The 18,736-nt window shown below is 43.7% G+C and overlaps 1 protein-coding gene across 3 annotated transcripts in view; it reads right to left on the bottom strand.

Moving 5' to 3' along the window:
- Nucleotides 1-18,736, bottom strand: part of tep1 (telomerase-associated protein 1) — a 38,685-nt gene that overhangs the window by 10,253 nt on the left and 9,696 nt on the right. For 2 of the 3 annotated variants that reach the window (XM_033997898.3, XM_033997900.3), the window contains 28 exons: nt 18,222-18,305; nt 17,824-17,945; nt 17,482-17,553; nt 17,008-17,154; nt 16,704-16,874; nt 16,270-16,390; nt 15,392-15,513; nt 14,694-14,807; nt 14,095-14,212; nt 13,813-13,998; nt 13,493-13,671; nt 12,951-13,101; nt 12,133-12,312; nt 11,416-11,508; nt 10,081-10,213; nt 8,699-8,855; nt 8,383-8,516; nt 7,852-7,940; nt 7,358-7,472; nt 6,359-6,593; nt 5,734-5,851; nt 4,688-4,812; nt 4,079-4,178; nt 3,628-3,783; nt 2,865-3,077; nt 2,532-2,676; nt 1,718-1,954; nt 704-858 (listed from right to left, as the gene is read on the bottom strand). In XM_033997898.3, coding sequence (XP_033853789.3) covers nt 704-858; nt 1,718-1,954; nt 2,532-2,676; nt 2,865-3,077; nt 3,628-3,783; nt 4,079-4,178; nt 4,688-4,812; nt 5,734-5,851; nt 6,359-6,593; nt 7,358-7,472; nt 7,852-7,940; nt 8,383-8,516; nt 8,699-8,855; nt 10,081-10,213; nt 11,416-11,508; nt 12,133-12,312; nt 12,951-13,101; nt 13,493-13,671; nt 13,813-13,998; nt 14,095-14,212; nt 14,694-14,807; nt 15,392-15,513; nt 16,270-16,390; nt 16,704-16,874; nt 17,008-17,154; nt 17,482-17,553; nt 17,824-17,945; nt 18,222-18,305 — 3,972 coding nt within the window. The remainder of the gene's footprint in view (nt 1-703; nt 859-1,717; nt 1,955-2,531; nt 2,677-2,864; nt 3,078-3,627; nt 3,784-4,078; nt 4,179-4,687; nt 4,813-5,733; nt 5,852-6,358; nt 6,594-7,357; nt 7,473-7,851; nt 7,941-8,382; nt 8,517-8,698; nt 8,856-10,080; nt 10,214-11,415; nt 11,509-12,132; nt 12,313-12,950; nt 13,102-13,492; nt 13,672-13,812; nt 13,999-14,094; nt 14,213-14,693; nt 14,808-15,391; nt 15,514-16,269; nt 16,391-16,703; nt 16,875-17,007; nt 17,155-17,481; nt 17,554-17,823; nt 17,946-18,221; nt 18,306-18,736) is intronic. The other variant, XM_033997899.3, reaches the window with a different exon arrangement.

Here is an 18,736-nt window from a genome sequence, read left to right as displayed (position 1 = left end):
ATACTGTTTGTGGAAGGCTTGCAAGCAAAAATATCCTATGCTATTGCTTCGCATGCTCTCATAGGTGCAACTCTGTCCTACTTACTAGAGCTTGTTTGAACACAGGTTGGTGCAAAATCAGCAGGTCAAAATGACATCCAGATTTCAAACTTTTTCAGGAAGAGCAGCTTGAAACTTGGTTCCAGGAGACCTAATTTGAGGCAACTTTGCTGTATCTCCCATGGTGTGCCATGCAGTGGCCTGAAACCTAGTCTCCTGAAACCAAGTTCCAAGCCACAAAGTAGTTTTGTGTTTCCAGGGCTTTGGGGTCTGGTTTTAAACTGCCACTTATCAATCAACTCCTAAATAAAAAAGTGCAATAATAATTGGAGAATCTATCTTTAATTGCTGCGACAGTGATGCTGGGGTATAAACATTAATAAGTAGGGGTCTACTTGAAACATGGAGAACTTTTTGAAACATATTTTTCCTGGGTAGGTTATGGAATAAAATTAAGATTTCGCTGACATTTTTGCTGACCTGTTTAAACATGAAATAAACCTAAGTAGATAATATTGCAGAGCACTACAAAAGCCTAAAAATATTGGTGCTTCTTTACTAAAACAGAGTGCTGTCATTTGTTAAACATTTTTTGTGAATTAGATAGATCCCTGCTGATAAGGTCACCCTCACAATTAGGGTGTGTTTTAATTAGGGGGCTCACCCGATCCTTGCTCCCGCTCAGGAGCTCTCCTCCATCTGGGCTGAAAGAGAGGCAGGTGACCCCTGAGGTGTGACCTCTCAGTACGGCGACTGGAGCGATGTCCCTCAAGTGACCGCTAAGCTCCTCCACTGACCACAGCACCACAGAGAAGTCATCTGGGATGAGACAGAACACTGATGAAGGCACTAGACGAAACGCTGGTCTGTTTGACTCGGTTTCTTCTAGTTTCACCTCAATAATAACACGGATGAAGGCACTGGCCGAAACATTAATCTGCTCAATTCAGTTTCTTCTAAAAATTATTTTATTTCATGACATTTTGGGACAAAAGCCACTTGAAAAATAACAAGTTTACTGCACTGTGTTTATGTGTTTACAGATATATAGATATATATATATATATAGATAGATAGAGATATATATATATATATATATATATATATATATATATATATATAGAGAGAGAGAGAGAGAGAGAGAGAGAGAGAGAGAGAGAGAGAGAGAGAGAGAGAGAGAGAGAGAGAGAGACAGAGAGATAGACAGAAAGATAGATAGATAGAGATAGATATATAAATAGATTATATATATATATATATATATATATATATATATATATATATATATTAGTTCAGCACTATATAAGAACACACACCATGGATGACCTAAATTTTATGGTTTTAGAAAAAAAAAATGAATTAGATACTGCACAATATAGAAGAATAAAAGAAAATAAATGGCTAAATAGACTAGATACCATGATGCTGAAGGCTTATATAGAAAGGAACTTTGGCCGAGTATGTTACTCAAGCTTCCACAGCATGGATGAACCTGCCAGGGTCAGGGGACCCTGCTATATATATAAAATCAAAATGTAGGTACAAAAAAATGTGAATAATTGCGAAAAAATTTTATCAGGACGTCTCGGACTGCAAATCCTCCTTCAGCTGGATGGAAAACGCAGTGCCTCATTTGAAAATGAATGTTTCTGAAAATGAATGTTTCAACCCTAGTTACCTGAAGAGGAAGCCAGCAGTTTCTGGGAGCATGCCAGGGCGAGGACAGGCGCACTGTGGTGTTTGAGAAGGTGTTGACAGCTCATCCTCCACCCTTCACCTTTCTCTTCCCCTTCCTCTCTCCTCCACACTCTTAGTAGCCGGTCGTTACTGCCTGACACCAGCACCGTGCCCTGGTGTAGCCAGCTCAGGCACCACACAGACACCTTGGGGTCCTCGCTGTGCCAGCACAGCTCACCTGGGAATGGAGATGATGTGGAGGAAGAGTAAGTAGCTTCCAAAGTCATTTCATTGATTTATTTCACCTTTTCAAATAATGTTTAATATCATACAGAGTAATTCTGGGTGTCTGTTGCTCCAGTATTGAACTGGTATCATTTCTCTCTCTATCAGAATCAATAAAATGCACTGTCCAATATCTCCATTTCATCGTGTACATGAAATATGTTTGTATATAATCCACTGCAGCTCTGCCTGTTGAAAATAAAACTTCATGGATAATTAAGAATTATTACTCCACGCAGGGCAGCAGTGTGGAGTAGTGGTTAGGGCTCTGGACTCTTGACTGGAGGGTCGTGGGTTCAATCCCAGGTGGGGGACACTGCTGCTGTACCCTTGAGCAAGGTACTTTACCTAGATTGTTCCAGTAAAAACCCAACTCTATAAATGGGTAATTTTATGTAAAAAATAATGTAATTGTATGTAACAATAATGTGATATTTTGTAACAATTGTAAGTCGCTCTGGATAAGGGCGTCTGCTAATAATAATAATAATAATAATTAAATTTAGAAAACCAACTGTTTTTTGACTCACCCGAGAGGGCGTGGTAGATGCGGATGCCGTTGCTATGGTAACCGATGGCTACATAGCTTCCGCTGAGCGCCACACACAGAGCAGCAGAGTTAGCGGGGCCCAGCTGCCTAGTCAACTGACCCAGACTGCCAGACCAGAGTTTCACCTGGTAACAGAGAGAACCGGGGTAATACACACAATATATTGGAACAGAATACAATACAATAAAGTCTACTTACACTGCCAGACCAGTAGTTTTGTTATAACTTAATATAAATGCTGAGAAGGATCAAGCTTGGTTATAACGATACACAGCGTCCTGAATTCTGGAGACGAAGTTTGAAAGTATCTCACCATGCTGTCACCACCAGCGCTGAGCAGCAGCGCCCCCTGCTGGATGAAGCGCAGTGCCGTGGTGGAGCCCTGGTGCGCACGGAAGCTGTCCACACACACTGTGGCCGGCACTGACCACAGCTTGACCTCTCCGTCCAGAGAACCTGAGGCCAGCGAGACTCCGGATGGGGCAAAACAGAGACTGTGGACTGAGGCAGAGTGACCAGAGAGAGTCTGAGAGCGAGCGAGAGAAAGAAACAGACAGGGTTAGTGTTTCAAAGAGGTAGACCGAGAGATAGGGAGGGAGAGAAAGAGAGGGTTAATGTCTAAAAGACAGGGAGAGAGATACAGGGTTAGAAGTTCTAAAAGAGACAGAGCTAGAGGGGTTAGTATCTAAAAGAGAGAGGCTGGTTTTGTCTGAGAGGCAGGGGCACAGGGTTAGGAGAGTGAGGGTGAAAGCAGCCAGTATCATGGAACATTTACCAGGTGAAGTAGCACCATCTAGGAATTGCTACACACCATCTAGCTACACACGCAAAACTAAAAGGTGTGGCAGTTCGTTTTTTCTTGTGTTATATTTGTATCCACACACTGCAGGTAAATCAACTAGGAATGGCTTTTTTCAACTTTTACTTGGGAATGTGTGACAGGAGACACAACATTTTTATTTTCTTCTAAACATCACACTGTATCCAGGTATCCATATTCACGGTTTTTTGGTAATTGCTCTTATTTGACATCGTTCTTATCCATAAAGTATATACAACACATGATTTGAACTCACTGACACGATCTGAGCACTTAACCAATTCCATATCCTGATGGACCTATCCCAGCTTCCGGTGGCTATCAGCTGACCCTCGGGGTGAAAGGTCACACAGTTCAGGGGGTAGGGGTGAGGCAGAGTGAGCACCAGGCTGCCCTTGGCTACTGCCCACACCTAGAAAGAAGAAACGAATGAGGGGGAATCATTATTTCTCCAGACAAGCTCAATATCTGTGCACCACCAACCCACAAAAGAGTGGCTTTCACACAGCGAGTTAGAAATACATGGAATAGCCTACCAGGTGAACTAGGAGGATCTAAAACACTGGGAACATTTTAACAGAAGACTACATGGCATGCTAACAAGGGGCGAGACTTGGTGAGCTGAATGGCCTTTTCTTGTTCCCAAACTTACGTTTTGTTCTTAATGAATAAATGAATAAAGAACGGCTCTCTGGGTCCTCTCTTACCTTCAGCTCAGCGTCTAGCGAGACCGTAGCAAGGTGCTTCCTGTCAGTGTCGAGGTCACATCCTGTGATGCGATCGCGATGTCCTTCGATCTGAAGAATTCTGGGGTGAGGAAAGCAAGAGACAAGCAAGGATGGGTTCTTAGATAATTGGTTTGGAAATACCTGAAACAGGACTCAGCCCTCCCTGAAGTCCAAGTAACATTGTACATTAACTGTCTCGTTACTGTGTAATTACACAGTAGATAAAAGGAACAATTAAACCATTAAAATTAATAACAGTCTAATACCGAAATTGATAAAAACAGAAATTAAAAAAGAGCAGTGGTTTTAATTGTAAAAAAAGAGCTAGTTCGTAGAAACAGAACAATTTAAAAAAAGTCTAAAACTAACATATACTAAAACTGGAATTTGAAAAAGGACGTTTTTTTTTTAATTTTGTAAAAATACATTTTCAATCAGTCCCAGCTTCCCTGACAGAAGAAGGCAGAGCATCCCATAATTTACAAGAAAAAGCCCCTCGGAAGATCCAGGGTCAATGATTCCAGTAAGTAACGGGATGCTAATTAATTCAGGACCTCATAAGCAACTGGTTCCACAATCCCTTCGTACCTGCAGCCATTGCTCGTGTCCCACACCTCTATCATCCCATCAAAAGAAGTGGAGCAGACTGTCACCTCTCCCAGGAAGACACAGCCAGAGATACCGTCGCAGCTGCTCACCAGTGACCTCACTTCCTGTCACACACACACACACACACAGGTCAAAACACAGCGCCTGTCTGTCAACGCTGTCTTTTCAACTAGACTTCAGATGCAACTGAGAATAAGCCACAGAAAAATGGAAATGAAGTTTGTTTTCTATAGGATGCTAATGAGAAAGTTTCACTTTGGGTAATGACCAGAGCATACAGAGGCCCTACATTTAAATGGGTTGCTTTTAAGGGAATATGTTCTGTTTTTAACATTATTACTAGTATAGTAAAGTAACTGGTTGAATTGTTCAAAGAAAACTAAAAAAATTGGGGGAAATAAAGCCGTAAGATAGAACAGTTTATATGCAAGTACTGAAGTTATTTTGAAAAGTTCTGTGGTACTAAATAAAATGAACTACTGTATATTAACAGCAAATACAGTAAGCCTAGTGTTCTGAAAGACCCGTCTCCAAAACAACCAATCAGAACAAAATAACACTGGCGTCCTTACATGTGATTGGCTTAACATTCTCTAAAACACTCAAATGTACACGCCTCAAAAATCAATCACATTCTAACCACCCTACGAAATTAAGTCAGTAGAGTTACAATTTTTATCTCCAGGTCTGCTAAAAAAATGACATTAAAATGAGCATTGTACACAGGGGAATACTTGGAGTCCGTTTCCCCTTTTATCTTTTAAAATACTACTCCTATTGGAAGACCATTTCAAGATTTAACGAGACAAAGACATCATTCCGCCCCCTACCACTGTCGGGATATTAATGGCTGAAAATCGGAGACTAACATACAAACGAAGTTTAGGCGAAGCCCAAAGTCTTCTACACTATTGTCATTTATGGTAATGGCTATAGCGAATGAAGAGAGATGAATTGAAGCCGTGGCTATGCCTGCTTCTTAAAAACAGGCCCTGGTGATGCCAGCGGAGCGTCCGAGTGCCTACCTGCCCGGTCTCCGTGTTGAGCAGGTGGAGTTGCCCCAGCGATGTGCCCACCACTGCCAGTGTCCCTGACGGACTGAGAGCCACGCAGCAGGGCAGAGCTGGGATCAGTATGGCCTTACTGAAACGATCACAAGGAAGTCAAGGAAACAAGTGCTGTAATCAGTCTAACATTACACAGAACGTTACACCGACGAAGGCACTAGCCAAAAGGCTGTCTACTTGAGTTAAATATATATAATATATATGATAAGAGGTCTGACTGCAATGTACAAAAATGAGAACAAAACATTGATTTTATTTTTTGGGATGTACACAAAAGGCTTAAATTATTAAAACAATTATTTCAGGACGTAAATCGGATTTTCTGGTGTTATAGTAGTATAGGAAAGAGAACTCCACTCAACACTGCAGAGCGCTCTAGCAGTATAGGAAAGAGAACTCCACTCAACACTGCACAGCAGTGAACTAATCCACTGTAATATACAAATAAGTATATCTAGGCCCATTTTATTTGAATTTGTTTCAGTATAAGACACTGAAACGGTCTAATTAGTTGTCTTTCCTGTACCTTGAAGTGTATCTCCCTAGAGGTTACAAAAGTATTTTGTTTGTAGTTTTTGCTCACCTCTCAATGCTCTGTGGTGTCTGCGGTTTGTTCAGCCACCTCATTACATGCACCCCGCCAGCTGCCCCCAGCTCTCTACCCACAATCCCTTGGGCTACGACGCACAGCAACGAAGAGTCGGGCTCGTTCAGGGCCTGCTGCAGGAACAGCGAAGGATTCTGGGATAGGACATGAGCGTGGCGGCGCAGGAAACCCAGGTGCAGCTCCACATCGTCATGGGGACCAGCTGAGGAGACTGGAATAAAACGGAGGTCCGGGGGGGTTGGCATGGTTACACAGATCTGTAAAGGTGTATACTAACTGAAACAAAGCCAACTTTGTTGTCATTTTAAGAATATTATGGGAACCCTGTGCATTACACACAACTGAGCAAAGTCAATTAACAGCCCTTGCATAACGCACACCCCTTGAATAACACACACCCTTGTTATGCGAAGATCAGAGGGGTAAAGCAAAGAATAACACTTTCAGACGGGCAGCAGTGTGGAGTAGTGGTTAGGGCTCTGGACTCTTGACCGGAGGGTCGTGGGTTCAATCCCAGGTGGGGGACACTGCTGCTGTACCCTTGAGCAAGGTACTTTACCTAGATTGCTCCAGTAAAAAAACCCAACTGTATGAATTGGTAATTGTATGTAAAAATAATGTGTAAAAAATAATGTAATTATATGTAAAAATAATGTGATAACTTGTAACAATAGTAAGTCGCCCTGGATAAGGGTGTCCGCTAAGAAATAAATAATAAATCAGTCATACTGTAAATCGTGTTTATAAACTACATATTATATTTTTAATATATCATGAAGCATAAACTGTACACTTCTTATAAAAAGTCAGACAATCCCAATATAAAATCTTTACTCGTATTTTTTCTCAAGCACGGACACACTCAAGTGTAACACACACCAGCACTAAAATTTTGTAAAAGGGTGCATGTAGTATGTTGAAAATGACAGTAGGTGAACAGTTTCCTGTAGTGTGCAATGCAGGTTTGATACCCACAGTACATGTTGTAGGTCTCCAAGAGGTGGGGAAGCAGACCCAGTTTCACATGCAGATAGAGGAAGTCATAGCTGGTCAGCAGGGAATGCAAGTGATCCAGCTGTCCACTTTGTACCTACAGAAGACAAGCAACGTCGCCATTGGACTGGGCTCCACACTTTGAAATGATTACAACTAGACTGCTGCTTTCTTCCAAACTTACACATAAGTTTTGCAGTCCCTGAGGGTACACAGAAGTTGGTCATTTCCTCCCTGGTCCTAGCTACACAGATATAGACAGAACCTGCTCATTCTGATTAGGAATTATAACCTACAGCTAGAATTAGCACCTATAGTAGCCTGCAAATGTATTTGAGATGCATCGATTAATCTGCTACTGATTGACATGGCTTTTACTGCGTGAGCCTCAACTGATCGTGATCGATTAAGTTCCCTGTTTGGAAAAGGTAAAGATGACACACGTGCAACAGAGGAGGGAGGTGGACAGTACTGACCAGGTGAAAGGGCAGCTCAACAAGGGCGTCCGGGTCACAGCGTCTGAAGGATCCATTCACCTCAGGGTCAGACAGCTTCCACAGGAGGGCTGGGACACAAGGACACACAGACTTAAGTAAAGTTTCAGAACAAGAAGCAGCTGTCTTTTCGTAACATGCCACTTTCTAATTTAGTAGGGCAGAATCTAATTATTGTGCTACTGTTTTTGATCTTATGAATTCATCTGGTAATCCATTCCATGCATTTATGCAACTCTGTGTAAAAAAAAGTGCCTCTTTTGTTCTAAACTTTTATTCAGCTTCCATTGGTCATAAATGGTCTAGATAAAGTTAACCCAAGACGCTACTTCAAATTTAGCACAGAGAACAAGAGGGCATACATGGAAGCTGAGTAAAAGTAAGTTTACATAGTTATAAAAGCAGCTTTGTAGATCAGTCCTTTAAACCCTGGGGTCTGGTTGCTCTTCGTTGGACTGTGTCCTTTTGGTGCTGTGGTGTCCAGAATTGGACACAGCTCTGTTGGAAACATACCTGCTGTGATGAGGTGAGCGATCTGTCTTACTGGCCCCCTCTTCAGATACTGCTGCTCGAAGGCTGACCTCACCTGACTATTGGTCAGGCAGAGTCGAGAATCCGGGTTCTGTGCATCCCACTGGCCAATCACACTACAGGGAGGGAGACAGACACCAGCGGGCACTACGTTACCTGCTCAAACACACCTTGATACTGGCTTGTTTCACCCATAACTATAAAACATTCACCAGCACTAAATGAGGAAACACAATACAATTCAACGGCAAATGTTTCAACCGGTCTTCGTCATGATCTTCAAATGAGTTTTATTTACCTTTGCAAACCCCTCATCAGGTAAGAGAACGTTGCCATGGGAACTAGGTTGTTCTCGGAACTCTCAGCACATCGCATCACTTCCTGCCAGGTGACAGGTTCTGTGCCCAGCCCTTTGCACATGCTCAGTAATGAGTAGAGATCTCGCTCCCTCAGACCTAAACAAAGGAAACATTTCAGCAGAAAACTTGGGGACACTCTACCCCAGTCTAGCGGCAGAGACTGTGTTTGAAAATGGAAATACAAATTCACTCTGCGCTTATATAATGGGAGCATGTTAACAAAATGTTAACTTAAATTGTTCTGTATCAGTTTAGCATGTTGGTGTATGCAGTAGTGAAACAGTGATTTATAAACATCTAAGCCAGTGGTGTCATCCTAAATCTGAATGTAGCAGAACACCATAAAATACTGTTTTTCCTAATCAAGAAATATTACTCGGAATGCACGTTTTATTTGTACACTGAACTTCTAGTAACTCATGTAATAGGTCATGCATGGATTTCCAAAGTGTCTTTCTCCATCTTGTCAGAATGCTTTACTTTATTTTACTTGTCTGTGTGTCAGTGGCAGAACGATGACGAGTGAGCAAGTTTGCTTTTATTCTGCTCATCTTGCAATTGAACTGATAATGTGAGACAGGCGCAGAGGCTTATACAGGAAACCAAAGGAGTGACTGCATTTTCTCAAAAAAACTGTGTGTAGCCAAGTACCAGCCCATGAACCAGCTTTCGAATCAGCCCATGAAACAGCCCATGAACCAGCCTTCGAATGAGCCCATGAAACTGCCCAAGAACCAGCCTTCGAATGAGCCCATGAAACTGCCCAAGAACCAGCCTTCGAATGAGCCCGTGCACCAGCCTTCGAATGAGCCCGTGCACCAGCCTTCGAATGAGCCCGTGCACCAGCCTTCGAATGAGCCCGTGCACCAGCCTTCGAATGAGCCCGTGCACCAGCCTTCGAATGAGCCCGTGCACCAGCCTTCGAATGAGCCCGTGCACCAGCCTTCGAATGAGCCCGTGCACCAGCCTTCGAATGAGCCCGTGCACCAGCCTTCGAATGAGCCCGTGCACCAGCCTTCGAATGAGCCCGTGCACCAGCCTTCGAATGAGCCCCTGAACCAGCCTTCGAATGAGCCCCTGAACCAGCCTTCGAATGAGCCCCTGAACCAGCCTTCGAATGAGCCCGTGCACCAGCCTTCGAACCAGCCCGTGCACCAGCCTTCGAATGAGCCCATGCACCAGCCTTCGAATGAGCCCATGCACCAGCCTTCGAACCAGCCCATGCACCAGCCTTCGAACGAGCCCATGCACCAGCCTTCGAATGAGCCCACGCTCGACCGTACAGCATGGCTGGTGTGTGGGAAGCTGCTGCGTTTCTCACCTGTTCTGCTGACGCTGAGCGCGGCCAGGGCCCTGGCGATCTGCCCAGCCCCGCAGCTCTGCTCCAGACCCGACAGCACATGCTGGAGCAGCTGAGTGAGAGTGAGGGGGAAGGACTGCAGGACTTCCTTTATCTAAAAACAAGAAATACAATTAGATCATTTACAATGCAGAAGGAAACTAAATGGACAGACTCAACACCATGATGCCTGAAGATTAGTTACATCATTAACTATGTACCGGTAAGTACCGCCACTGTTTTTTTTTTTTTAAAACACACATTTCCTTGACAAAGGTATGCTGATAAGACCGAAACATTGGGAGTCGGCTCTCTTGTTTATGGGTGTAATAATTCAGATTCTGTTTAACTTCCTGGAGCGTGTTAGTCACCAGCCACGTTTTTCGCTAAGCACATATAACATGGTTTATCTATAAAAACTCATTCTCAAACACGTAGCTACAGACAGTGGTGGTGCTAGATGATTGGGGGTCCTAAGCGGCAATACTTTTGGTCGCTATGAATTTAGCTAATACAGCAACAGGGTGATTTTCAAAGTTTCTGTAATTGTAAAAGTGTAAAAGGTACAAATCTAACAAGAGGCAATGTAGCCACGAGAAATTGGAGCAAGAAGCTTTGAAAGTTGTCCTGTAAATGTTTCTCTATTTCCTAGCATCATTCTGGGTGCGTAAAAACAAAACAGCAGCAATACTTGCAAATGATTTGCTGTACTAATAATCAGACCTATGGAAACTCAACTATCAGCTATCAAATAGGCTGAATACACGGTTCAGTTGTTATCCATAGTCACACCGGTTACACAGAGCTCTCAGTTGATCCAAAACAATGGAATCAACTGAGAGAATTGTGAGGGTCTGTTGAAGCCGACACCCTGGGATCCTTCAAGAAGCTGCTTGATGAGATTCTGGGATCAATAAGATACTAACAACCAAACGAGCAAGATGGCCTCCTCTCGTTTGTAAACTTTCTTATTACATAATTATTTTGATGTTAATGTATTTATTTTATTAATGTAGATATTTTATTAAAACAGTTTTAATTACAACAATTACTGTATTAGAACGCTCGCTGTGCCTCCCTAGAAAATGACAGAAATTGCATGATCTCAATGTACCAATGCTATCAACTCGGATTAATAACTACGTTCTGATCTTGTCAATACAAATTTATGACGCCAATACCTTGACTTCACAGCTCTGCTATACAGCACCGCCCTGTGAAGACTATTCAGCTATCCCTGTCATCTACAATGCTATTCCAAGGACTATCCCCAGATAAGGGGACCTGTTCAGCTGTGAGAGTGGTGTGTCAGCTGACCTTCTCAAAGACTCCAAAGGCTCGGAGCTCCTCACAGGCCAGTCTGAGGTAGAGAGGATGCTGGGATCCCTTTTTCATTAGCAGCACTCGGATCTAAAACAGGAATCAGGGAGACCAACAGGGATTAACAACGGCTTGTCAACTGAGTTTATATATACAGTGTACTGCTCGGTCATCCAAAATGTCAGTTTCCTTGTCACGTTTTCTATTTTGAAATACATAAACAAATTACAGGTAAACTATTTTTAAACCTTAACACCACATGTTGTTGTTTCTTATTGTGTAGGGTCCTGTTAAGCTGAGGTTAACACAAAGCCATTTTTGCAGGAACAGTGGCTTGAAACCTGGTTCCAGGAGACCTAGTTTGAGGCAACTTTGCTGTATCAACCCCCCCCCCCCCCCCCCCCCGAGTCTCCCCTGGTGTGCCATGCAGTGTCCTGAAGCTAAATAAAGTTTTGCATTCAAGGCAAACTATTTTTCAACCAGCAAAATAAAACTTCTATGCAAGACTGGATTTAAGGTCAGTCTTGCCAGACTAGAGTCCTCCCATCTGCACAGTTACCAGCACAAGATGCTCTTGTTTGTAGAGTTCAGCTTCTATGTGCAGTTCCAATATTTTCATGAAGACACCCCCACCTATGCATCTAAAACATTAAGGACACTAAATACATACATAAATAAATACATTTAATAAATATTAAACAAAGTCGCCAGTACCTGGTTATTGAAGGCAGAGTCACTCAGCTTCTTCCCATAGGCAGCCAGGCTGTGCTCCACCATCTCCCTCTTGTCCGGCAGTGAAAGCGGTCCTAAGGGAAACACGACTGCGTCTTTGCGACTGGCTAGCGAGCGATGGAGGGCAGAATCAGAGGAGACGCTCAGAACCAGAGTCACTCGCTGGAGAGATGGGGGAGTGAATAGGGTGTTGAAATACAGCATGTTCTTACCATGTTTCAACAAGGTATGTGGTTCTCTAGGTCAAGCAAGTCTGTTGATCACCATATAACTATGGTTTCTGAATTCAGTTTTTTACATGATTTCACCCCTAAATTAAAGATCTATTACTTACCCAGGAAGTTCAAGTAAGAACATAAGAAAGTTTACAAACGAGAGGAGGCCATTCGGCCCATCTTGCTCGTTTGGTTGTTAGTAGCTTATTGATCCCAGAATCTCATCAAGCAGCTTCTTGAAGGATCCCAGGGTGTCAGCTTCAACAACATTACTGGCGAGTTGGTTCCAGACCCTCACAATTCTCTGTGTAAAAAAGTGCCTCCTATTTTCTGTTCTGAATGCCCCTTTATCTAATCTCCATTTGTGACCCCTGGTCCTTGTTTCTTTTTTCTGGTCCCTTGGGTCAACATTGTCAATACCTTTTAGAATTTTGTAACAGATTCCCTGCAAGTAAGATATGACAACTCTAAGGGTTTTTTAACCTAGTTTAATACCTGTAGCTAATGAACGGCAAGAAAAGATGGAAGCAATCATTTTGTTAGCAATGACTGTGTATGTTTTGAGGTGCAGTGCAGTCCTCCTACCTGTGGGAGGCTCTGTGGTATCCAGTCTGAGGAAGGCAGTCCCCTTTCATTCTCCAGCAGGTCGGCTCCGTCCACCAGGATAACCAGCGGTCGTTTAGACCCAGCTTTACACACTCTCTGAAGCAGAGGCTCCAGCTGCAGCAACAGCGCCCTGCAGAGGGCAAACAGGGCATTACACCCGTAACTCCACAGTGACAGCCTGGTTTAAACAGGTGTGTGTAGGAGCTCGCATTATCCAAGGAATCCACTTCAGCTCAGCAGGTGTAATGAAAGCAGATAGAAGAAAAGAGTAATTTTGCAGTTTTCCTATGATTTAATATGCTAAACCCTAACCCGTGCTTTGCAATGCTTACCTATGCTTTGCAATGCTTACCCATCATTATTTTCTAACACTTCTCTAAGACAAACTCTTCCAAGGAATAATTCAGTAGTCTCATTGAACCCTTGTGTTCAAAGAACTTCAAGCCAAAACGGGCTTGTAAGAAAAAGAATCTCAATTTGCTTAGCAAATAAATATTCACTTCAATATAGAACATCATTACCTGTAGCTTGTAGCAAGCTCCACCTCCTGCCCCAGTCTCTGGCTCAGCGATTGGACGAGATAACAGAGGAACCTCTCAGCGCTCTTTGCTGATTGGCTGGCTCCAGTGAAGTAGAAGGTAACATCGGTGGAGGGCTTGGCTTTGTCTGTCGGGGACTTCAGTTCATTGACCAGGGAGGCCTGTGTGGAGAGACAGCGAGAGAGAGAGAGAGAGAGAGAGAGAGAGAGAGTATATCTGTATTTGTAGTGTAGCATAAGACCTGAAGTGATCAAATAAATCCTGTAAAAGTAACTACGTTTTTTTTTTTTTTTTAAGGTTACCAAGAACACGGTCTTCCCTTCTCCCGGACCCCCTGGGATGATGAACAAGCCCCCTTTCCCCGGCTCATTCAGCTTCTGGGTTGCCATGGCGAGGAGTTTCCTCCGCCCACAGAACTGTCGCTGATGCCATTCCTGGAACACTTCCTGTGCGGTGACCTCCGACCCTGTATCTGAGCTCTCTTCTTCCTGTTAGGAAGTGAATAAGTGGCTTGTGTCCTCCAGGCAAAGATCATACATAATACCAAGTTGTTCTGAAGACACCCTCGCAATGCTGGCACTGACCTGAGCAAACTGCTGCAACAGCGCCCCCCACAGGTCAGACAGAACTTTCTTCCCAAACTCCTCTAGCCCCTTCACAAAGGGCTTCCCAGCAGACACGCCCCCCCACTCGCAGGGGTAGCTGGGAAATGAAAAACACACTGAATCTGTCTGTCGTAATTCACTTGATTTAAAGATGATTTGAGAACAAAAACGTTTTTGTTTTAGAAATGTACTGTCTGCATGCGTGTGTGTCTGTGTGTGTGTCTGTCTCCGTGTCTGTCTGTGTACGTGTGCATTCAATTATATTCCCTCACTGCAGCTCAGGAGAACTGAATGTCAGTGGGTCCACAAAGGATGATGACAAGCTACCGCCCCCTAGGGGTCACTGTAGTGCGATGCCTCAACCTTGCTGGTTTTGCCTCCCTAACCCTGTGAAGACTTTGCACAGCCACAAACTGGCAATTATCAGACTGCACATCACATGCCTTTACTAGGGGAGAAATATTCTATACTGTGTTTGTATAGACACTGGATTATCTTTGGTCCCTCTATAGTGGAGACCCCAGCCTCTCGATTCAGTTTGTGTGTGTTGAGGGGGGGGGCTGGGCAGGGTATTTTACTTCTCAGTGATCGGGACCCCACTGTTCAACAATCGACTCTTCAGGTCTGCCATCCTCTTCCTCGCCTCCTCTGACTCGGCTGCAAAGTCTGGCTCCCACTGCTGTGGCACGGACCTGAAATATCACAAAAAAAAACACACTGTTCACTAAATCTTCCTTGGCCTAGTTTTTGTTTAACTGTTCACTGCCAGCTCATTCATCACATTTTTTTTTACTGTTGCCTTACCTATTCATGATGTTATTATTATTTGTTTATTTAGCAGACGCCTTTATCCAAGGCGACTTACAGAGACTAGGGTGTGTGAACTATGCATCAGCTGCAGAGTCACTTACAACTACGTCTCACCCGAAAGACGGAGCACAAGGAGGTTAAATGACTTGCTCAGGGTCACACAATGAGTCAGTGGCTGAGGTGGGATTTGAACCGGGGACCTCCTGGTTACAAGCCCTTTTCTTTAACCTCTGGACCACACAGCCTCCCACAATCTCTAATTGTTTGCAATTATTATACAGAGTTCTTTGTAATTACTGTTTATGTTTTTTGATTTTTTTTTTCAATCCAAGTTCAGGAGCTTCTCTTCAAGCTAGATATTAGATTTCATTTTAATGGAATATTCAGGCATGGAAAACCTTACTACTTTCAGTGCTGCAATACAGCAAGTGTGATATGCACAACACGTCTCGTGAGCGCCCCCTACCGGAGAAGCTGGGGGTTGCGCAGGTACAGGAACATCCTGTTTGGGGTCACCTCTCCGTTCTGATTCTGGAACTGCAGAATCTCCAGTTCTGTGATGGACCGCCCCAGGGGGACAGACTGGACCTGCAAGAGAGACAGCTCTCGCAATGCATTCACTGCTCCAAAACACACTTCAATCACAGTGCCTATCGGTTAATACAGTCAGGATTTGAAACTAATCCTGCGCCCCTTCCTAGGATCTAGAACTAACCCTCAACAAAGCATGTTATTGAAATGATCAGGAGCTAGGAGTTTGGACAATCAGACCCCTTTTAAACAGGTATATCAGCGACATCTATCCCTCATGGCACTGTTGTATACTCTGAATCTATCTGTACATGTAGAACACTACAGAACGAGAATTAGCAATGAAATATTTTAGAAGTTGTGTGTCTGTAAAAAGAGACAAAATTAGCCAAAATGTACTCAAATTTGGTTTGGGCTTTTCAATGTTACTTATGGCTACCACTAAATATGCAATGTTTATACGTACATGCATATATGTGGTTTAATTACCATTATATATCATAAGTGACCCATATTTTACTGGAAAGGTTATGTATTTAATCACATGCAGATCAATGTAAAGCATTATTCAAAGCAGAATGTACAGATCAGTGCTAAACACTACATTTCTAATAAGATAGTGGAAATCCTATAACAGGACATTTTAGCTGGTATTAAATTTGAAGATTTGCTACCTTGTTAGATGTTGATGGTTTTTGAATTGGCTACAGTGTCACGGCAGATGCCAGTTCCCGGGGGCAACCCTACACTTCACAGAGGATTTCATACAGGCGGATAATACATGGCTCCTTCCCTACAGCTGCAGTTCCTTACCCATCTGAAGTGAGGCAGGTCGGGCAGGGCGAGCTGTCCTGGGACCAGCCCATAGCGTTCTCCCAGAATCCCAACGAACAGCTGACTGCGAGACACCTCCGTGAGACACAGCTCCACGGCCCTGCGGACACAGACAGACAGACAGACAGACAGACAGACATGCACAGACAGAGGAACACACACACACAGAGCCAGACAGAGAGGCAGACACATACACACACATAATGACCCATTAGCACAATCCAATCACATAAAATTAAAACGATTATTAAACATCAGAAATTAAATAATAACAAATAGATGATTAAATAGATGATGCCTCAACCACTCCCTCTCAGTGATGCCCCATCGCAGGTCCACCTCTCTCCCTCCCCCTCCCCCTCCCCCTCTCCTTTCTCGTCTGTCTCTCCCCCTGTTGCTCCCTCTCCCCTCACCGGTTGCTCTCCTCCTCAGTGATGCCCCAGCGAAGGTCCACCTCTTGCAGGTTGACACAGAGTCGCGCTGCCCTCAGTCGCAGCTCCGGGAAGACGCTGCGCACCAGCAGGTCCCTCTCGCCGTGCATGTCTCGAAAAGTGGAGGAGACGAAAACTCTCACGCTGCGCCACCTGAGACACACAGCGTCACAACACAGCTCAGCACAGGAGAGACAACACTGCACCGCATCATAACACAGCAAAGACAAATCAAACACAGCGATCAGTCAGTCCAAATGCCTCTCGAAACAGGGGGGGGGGGTACCTGTTTCGGGGGGTCGGAGGGACACAGCAGATCTCCGCTGCCTCTTCACGTCGGCCTGTAGTGCCCCCCTGTGGTGGGATGTGGTAGAGCTCATCAATGTGGTGGATGTGATCCAACAGTCTGGAGGAGCCCCTCTCTGCAACAAACCTGAGAGAGGACGGGAAGGCGTGCGAGAGAGAGGGAGGGAGGGAGAAAAAGAGGGAGAGAAGGAGCGAGAGAGAGAGGGAGAGAAAAAGAGGGAGGGGTTAGTGAGATGGAAATGGTGGTAAAAGAATAAGGGAGGAGAAGAGAGGGAATAGGAAGAGGAGTGAGGGAGGGAGATGGAGACAGAGAAGGTATTTTATTCAGGAATGTTAAAATACAAAACCATAATTAATCAATAAATAAAATAACTCATTTAAATAAGTGCGACATGGATATATATTTTTTTAAATATATAATAATAAAGTAAGTAAAGAAAATGAATACACTTACTTCAGAATCTGTTCGCTGAACCCATGTAACTCCACACAGTTCAGATCCACTGACGGACTGGGTTTGCTGTCCCTGAAAGTGAAAAAGAATGTTCTAGTAGCAAAGACATGTTGTTCTGTGTTCTGTGCTGCGACAACACGGAGAAACGCAAACTTAGAACCAAGCTAGGTGGCTGTAGAGAGTTCTGTACATGTCTGGGGGAATTTACTTGGGTAACACTTACCTTTAAACTGCACTGCTTTTGAAGCTAAACTATGATATGATATTTTACAGCCTATTTCTCACTCTCTCACCCTCTCGCTCCCCCTACTCCCTCACTCTCTTTCACCTCTCCCCTCTCACCTGCTGTCCAGCAGGACCTTGACCAGCAGCATGTGAGGGTTCACCTCCCTTTGGTACCTCTGCAACGAGAATCTGAACTCATCGCTGACCGCACTGCTCCCTAGAACCACCACAGTGTCCACCTGAAACCAAAACAAATTAAAAAGCACTGTATAATTACTACTGCATAAAGACAAGGTCAGCATCTTGCAATTTTTGACCAAGTTTAATATATTTGGATGCCTTTTAAATTAGTGTTGCTATAATTTGTATCGTTGTGGAGTTGATTTGTTTGATTGAATTATTGTTTTACAGACGGGCGCTCGATTGAGACTTGCTGCCTGCTCAGTCAGCAGGTGGGCGGGTCTTGACCGAGTGTCTGTCAGTTCAAAAACATCAGCAGGAGTACTAAGAGATACCTTAATCCTCTGAGCTGTGAGATTGAAGAAGAGCTGAGACAGGGATAAGAGGGGATCTGCTGGGCTTCGTGAGTCCAAATCCTGCTGGGAGACAAAGAATATTTCACAAAAACTGGAGCCCCTGTCATTTGTCATGTTTAGAACAGTTTAAAAAACTGTTTGTGTGAACTCATAAGGGTTAGAGAAGTTTCTCTGCCATAACTTTGAAAAAAAATATGTTTGCACTATAAAATAGATTCATAGATATGAAATCTAACATCTCAAATCTCAAAACTGAACGCAGTGGGGATTCAAGGAAATGCATGCACATGGATTAGGGAGTGGTTAACATGTAGAAAACAGAAAGTACTGATTAGAGGAGAAACCTCAAAATGGAGCGAGGTAACCAGTGGTGTACCACAGGGATCAGTATTAGGTCCTTTGCTATTCCTAATCTACATTAATGATTTAGATTCTGGTATAGTAAGCAAACTTGTTAAATTTGCAGACGACACAAAAATAGGAGGAGTGGCAAA

Source organism: Acipenser ruthenus, chromosome 44 (assembly GCF_902713425.1).
Source record: "Acipenser ruthenus chromosome 44, fAciRut3.2 maternal haplotype, whole genome shotgun sequence".
Taxonomy (NCBI): Eukaryota; Metazoa; Chordata; class Actinopteri; order Acipenseriformes; family Acipenseridae; genus Acipenser; species Acipenser ruthenus.
Note: the sequence above shows the minus strand (reverse complement) of the source record. Positions and strands in the feature narration are given on the sequence as shown.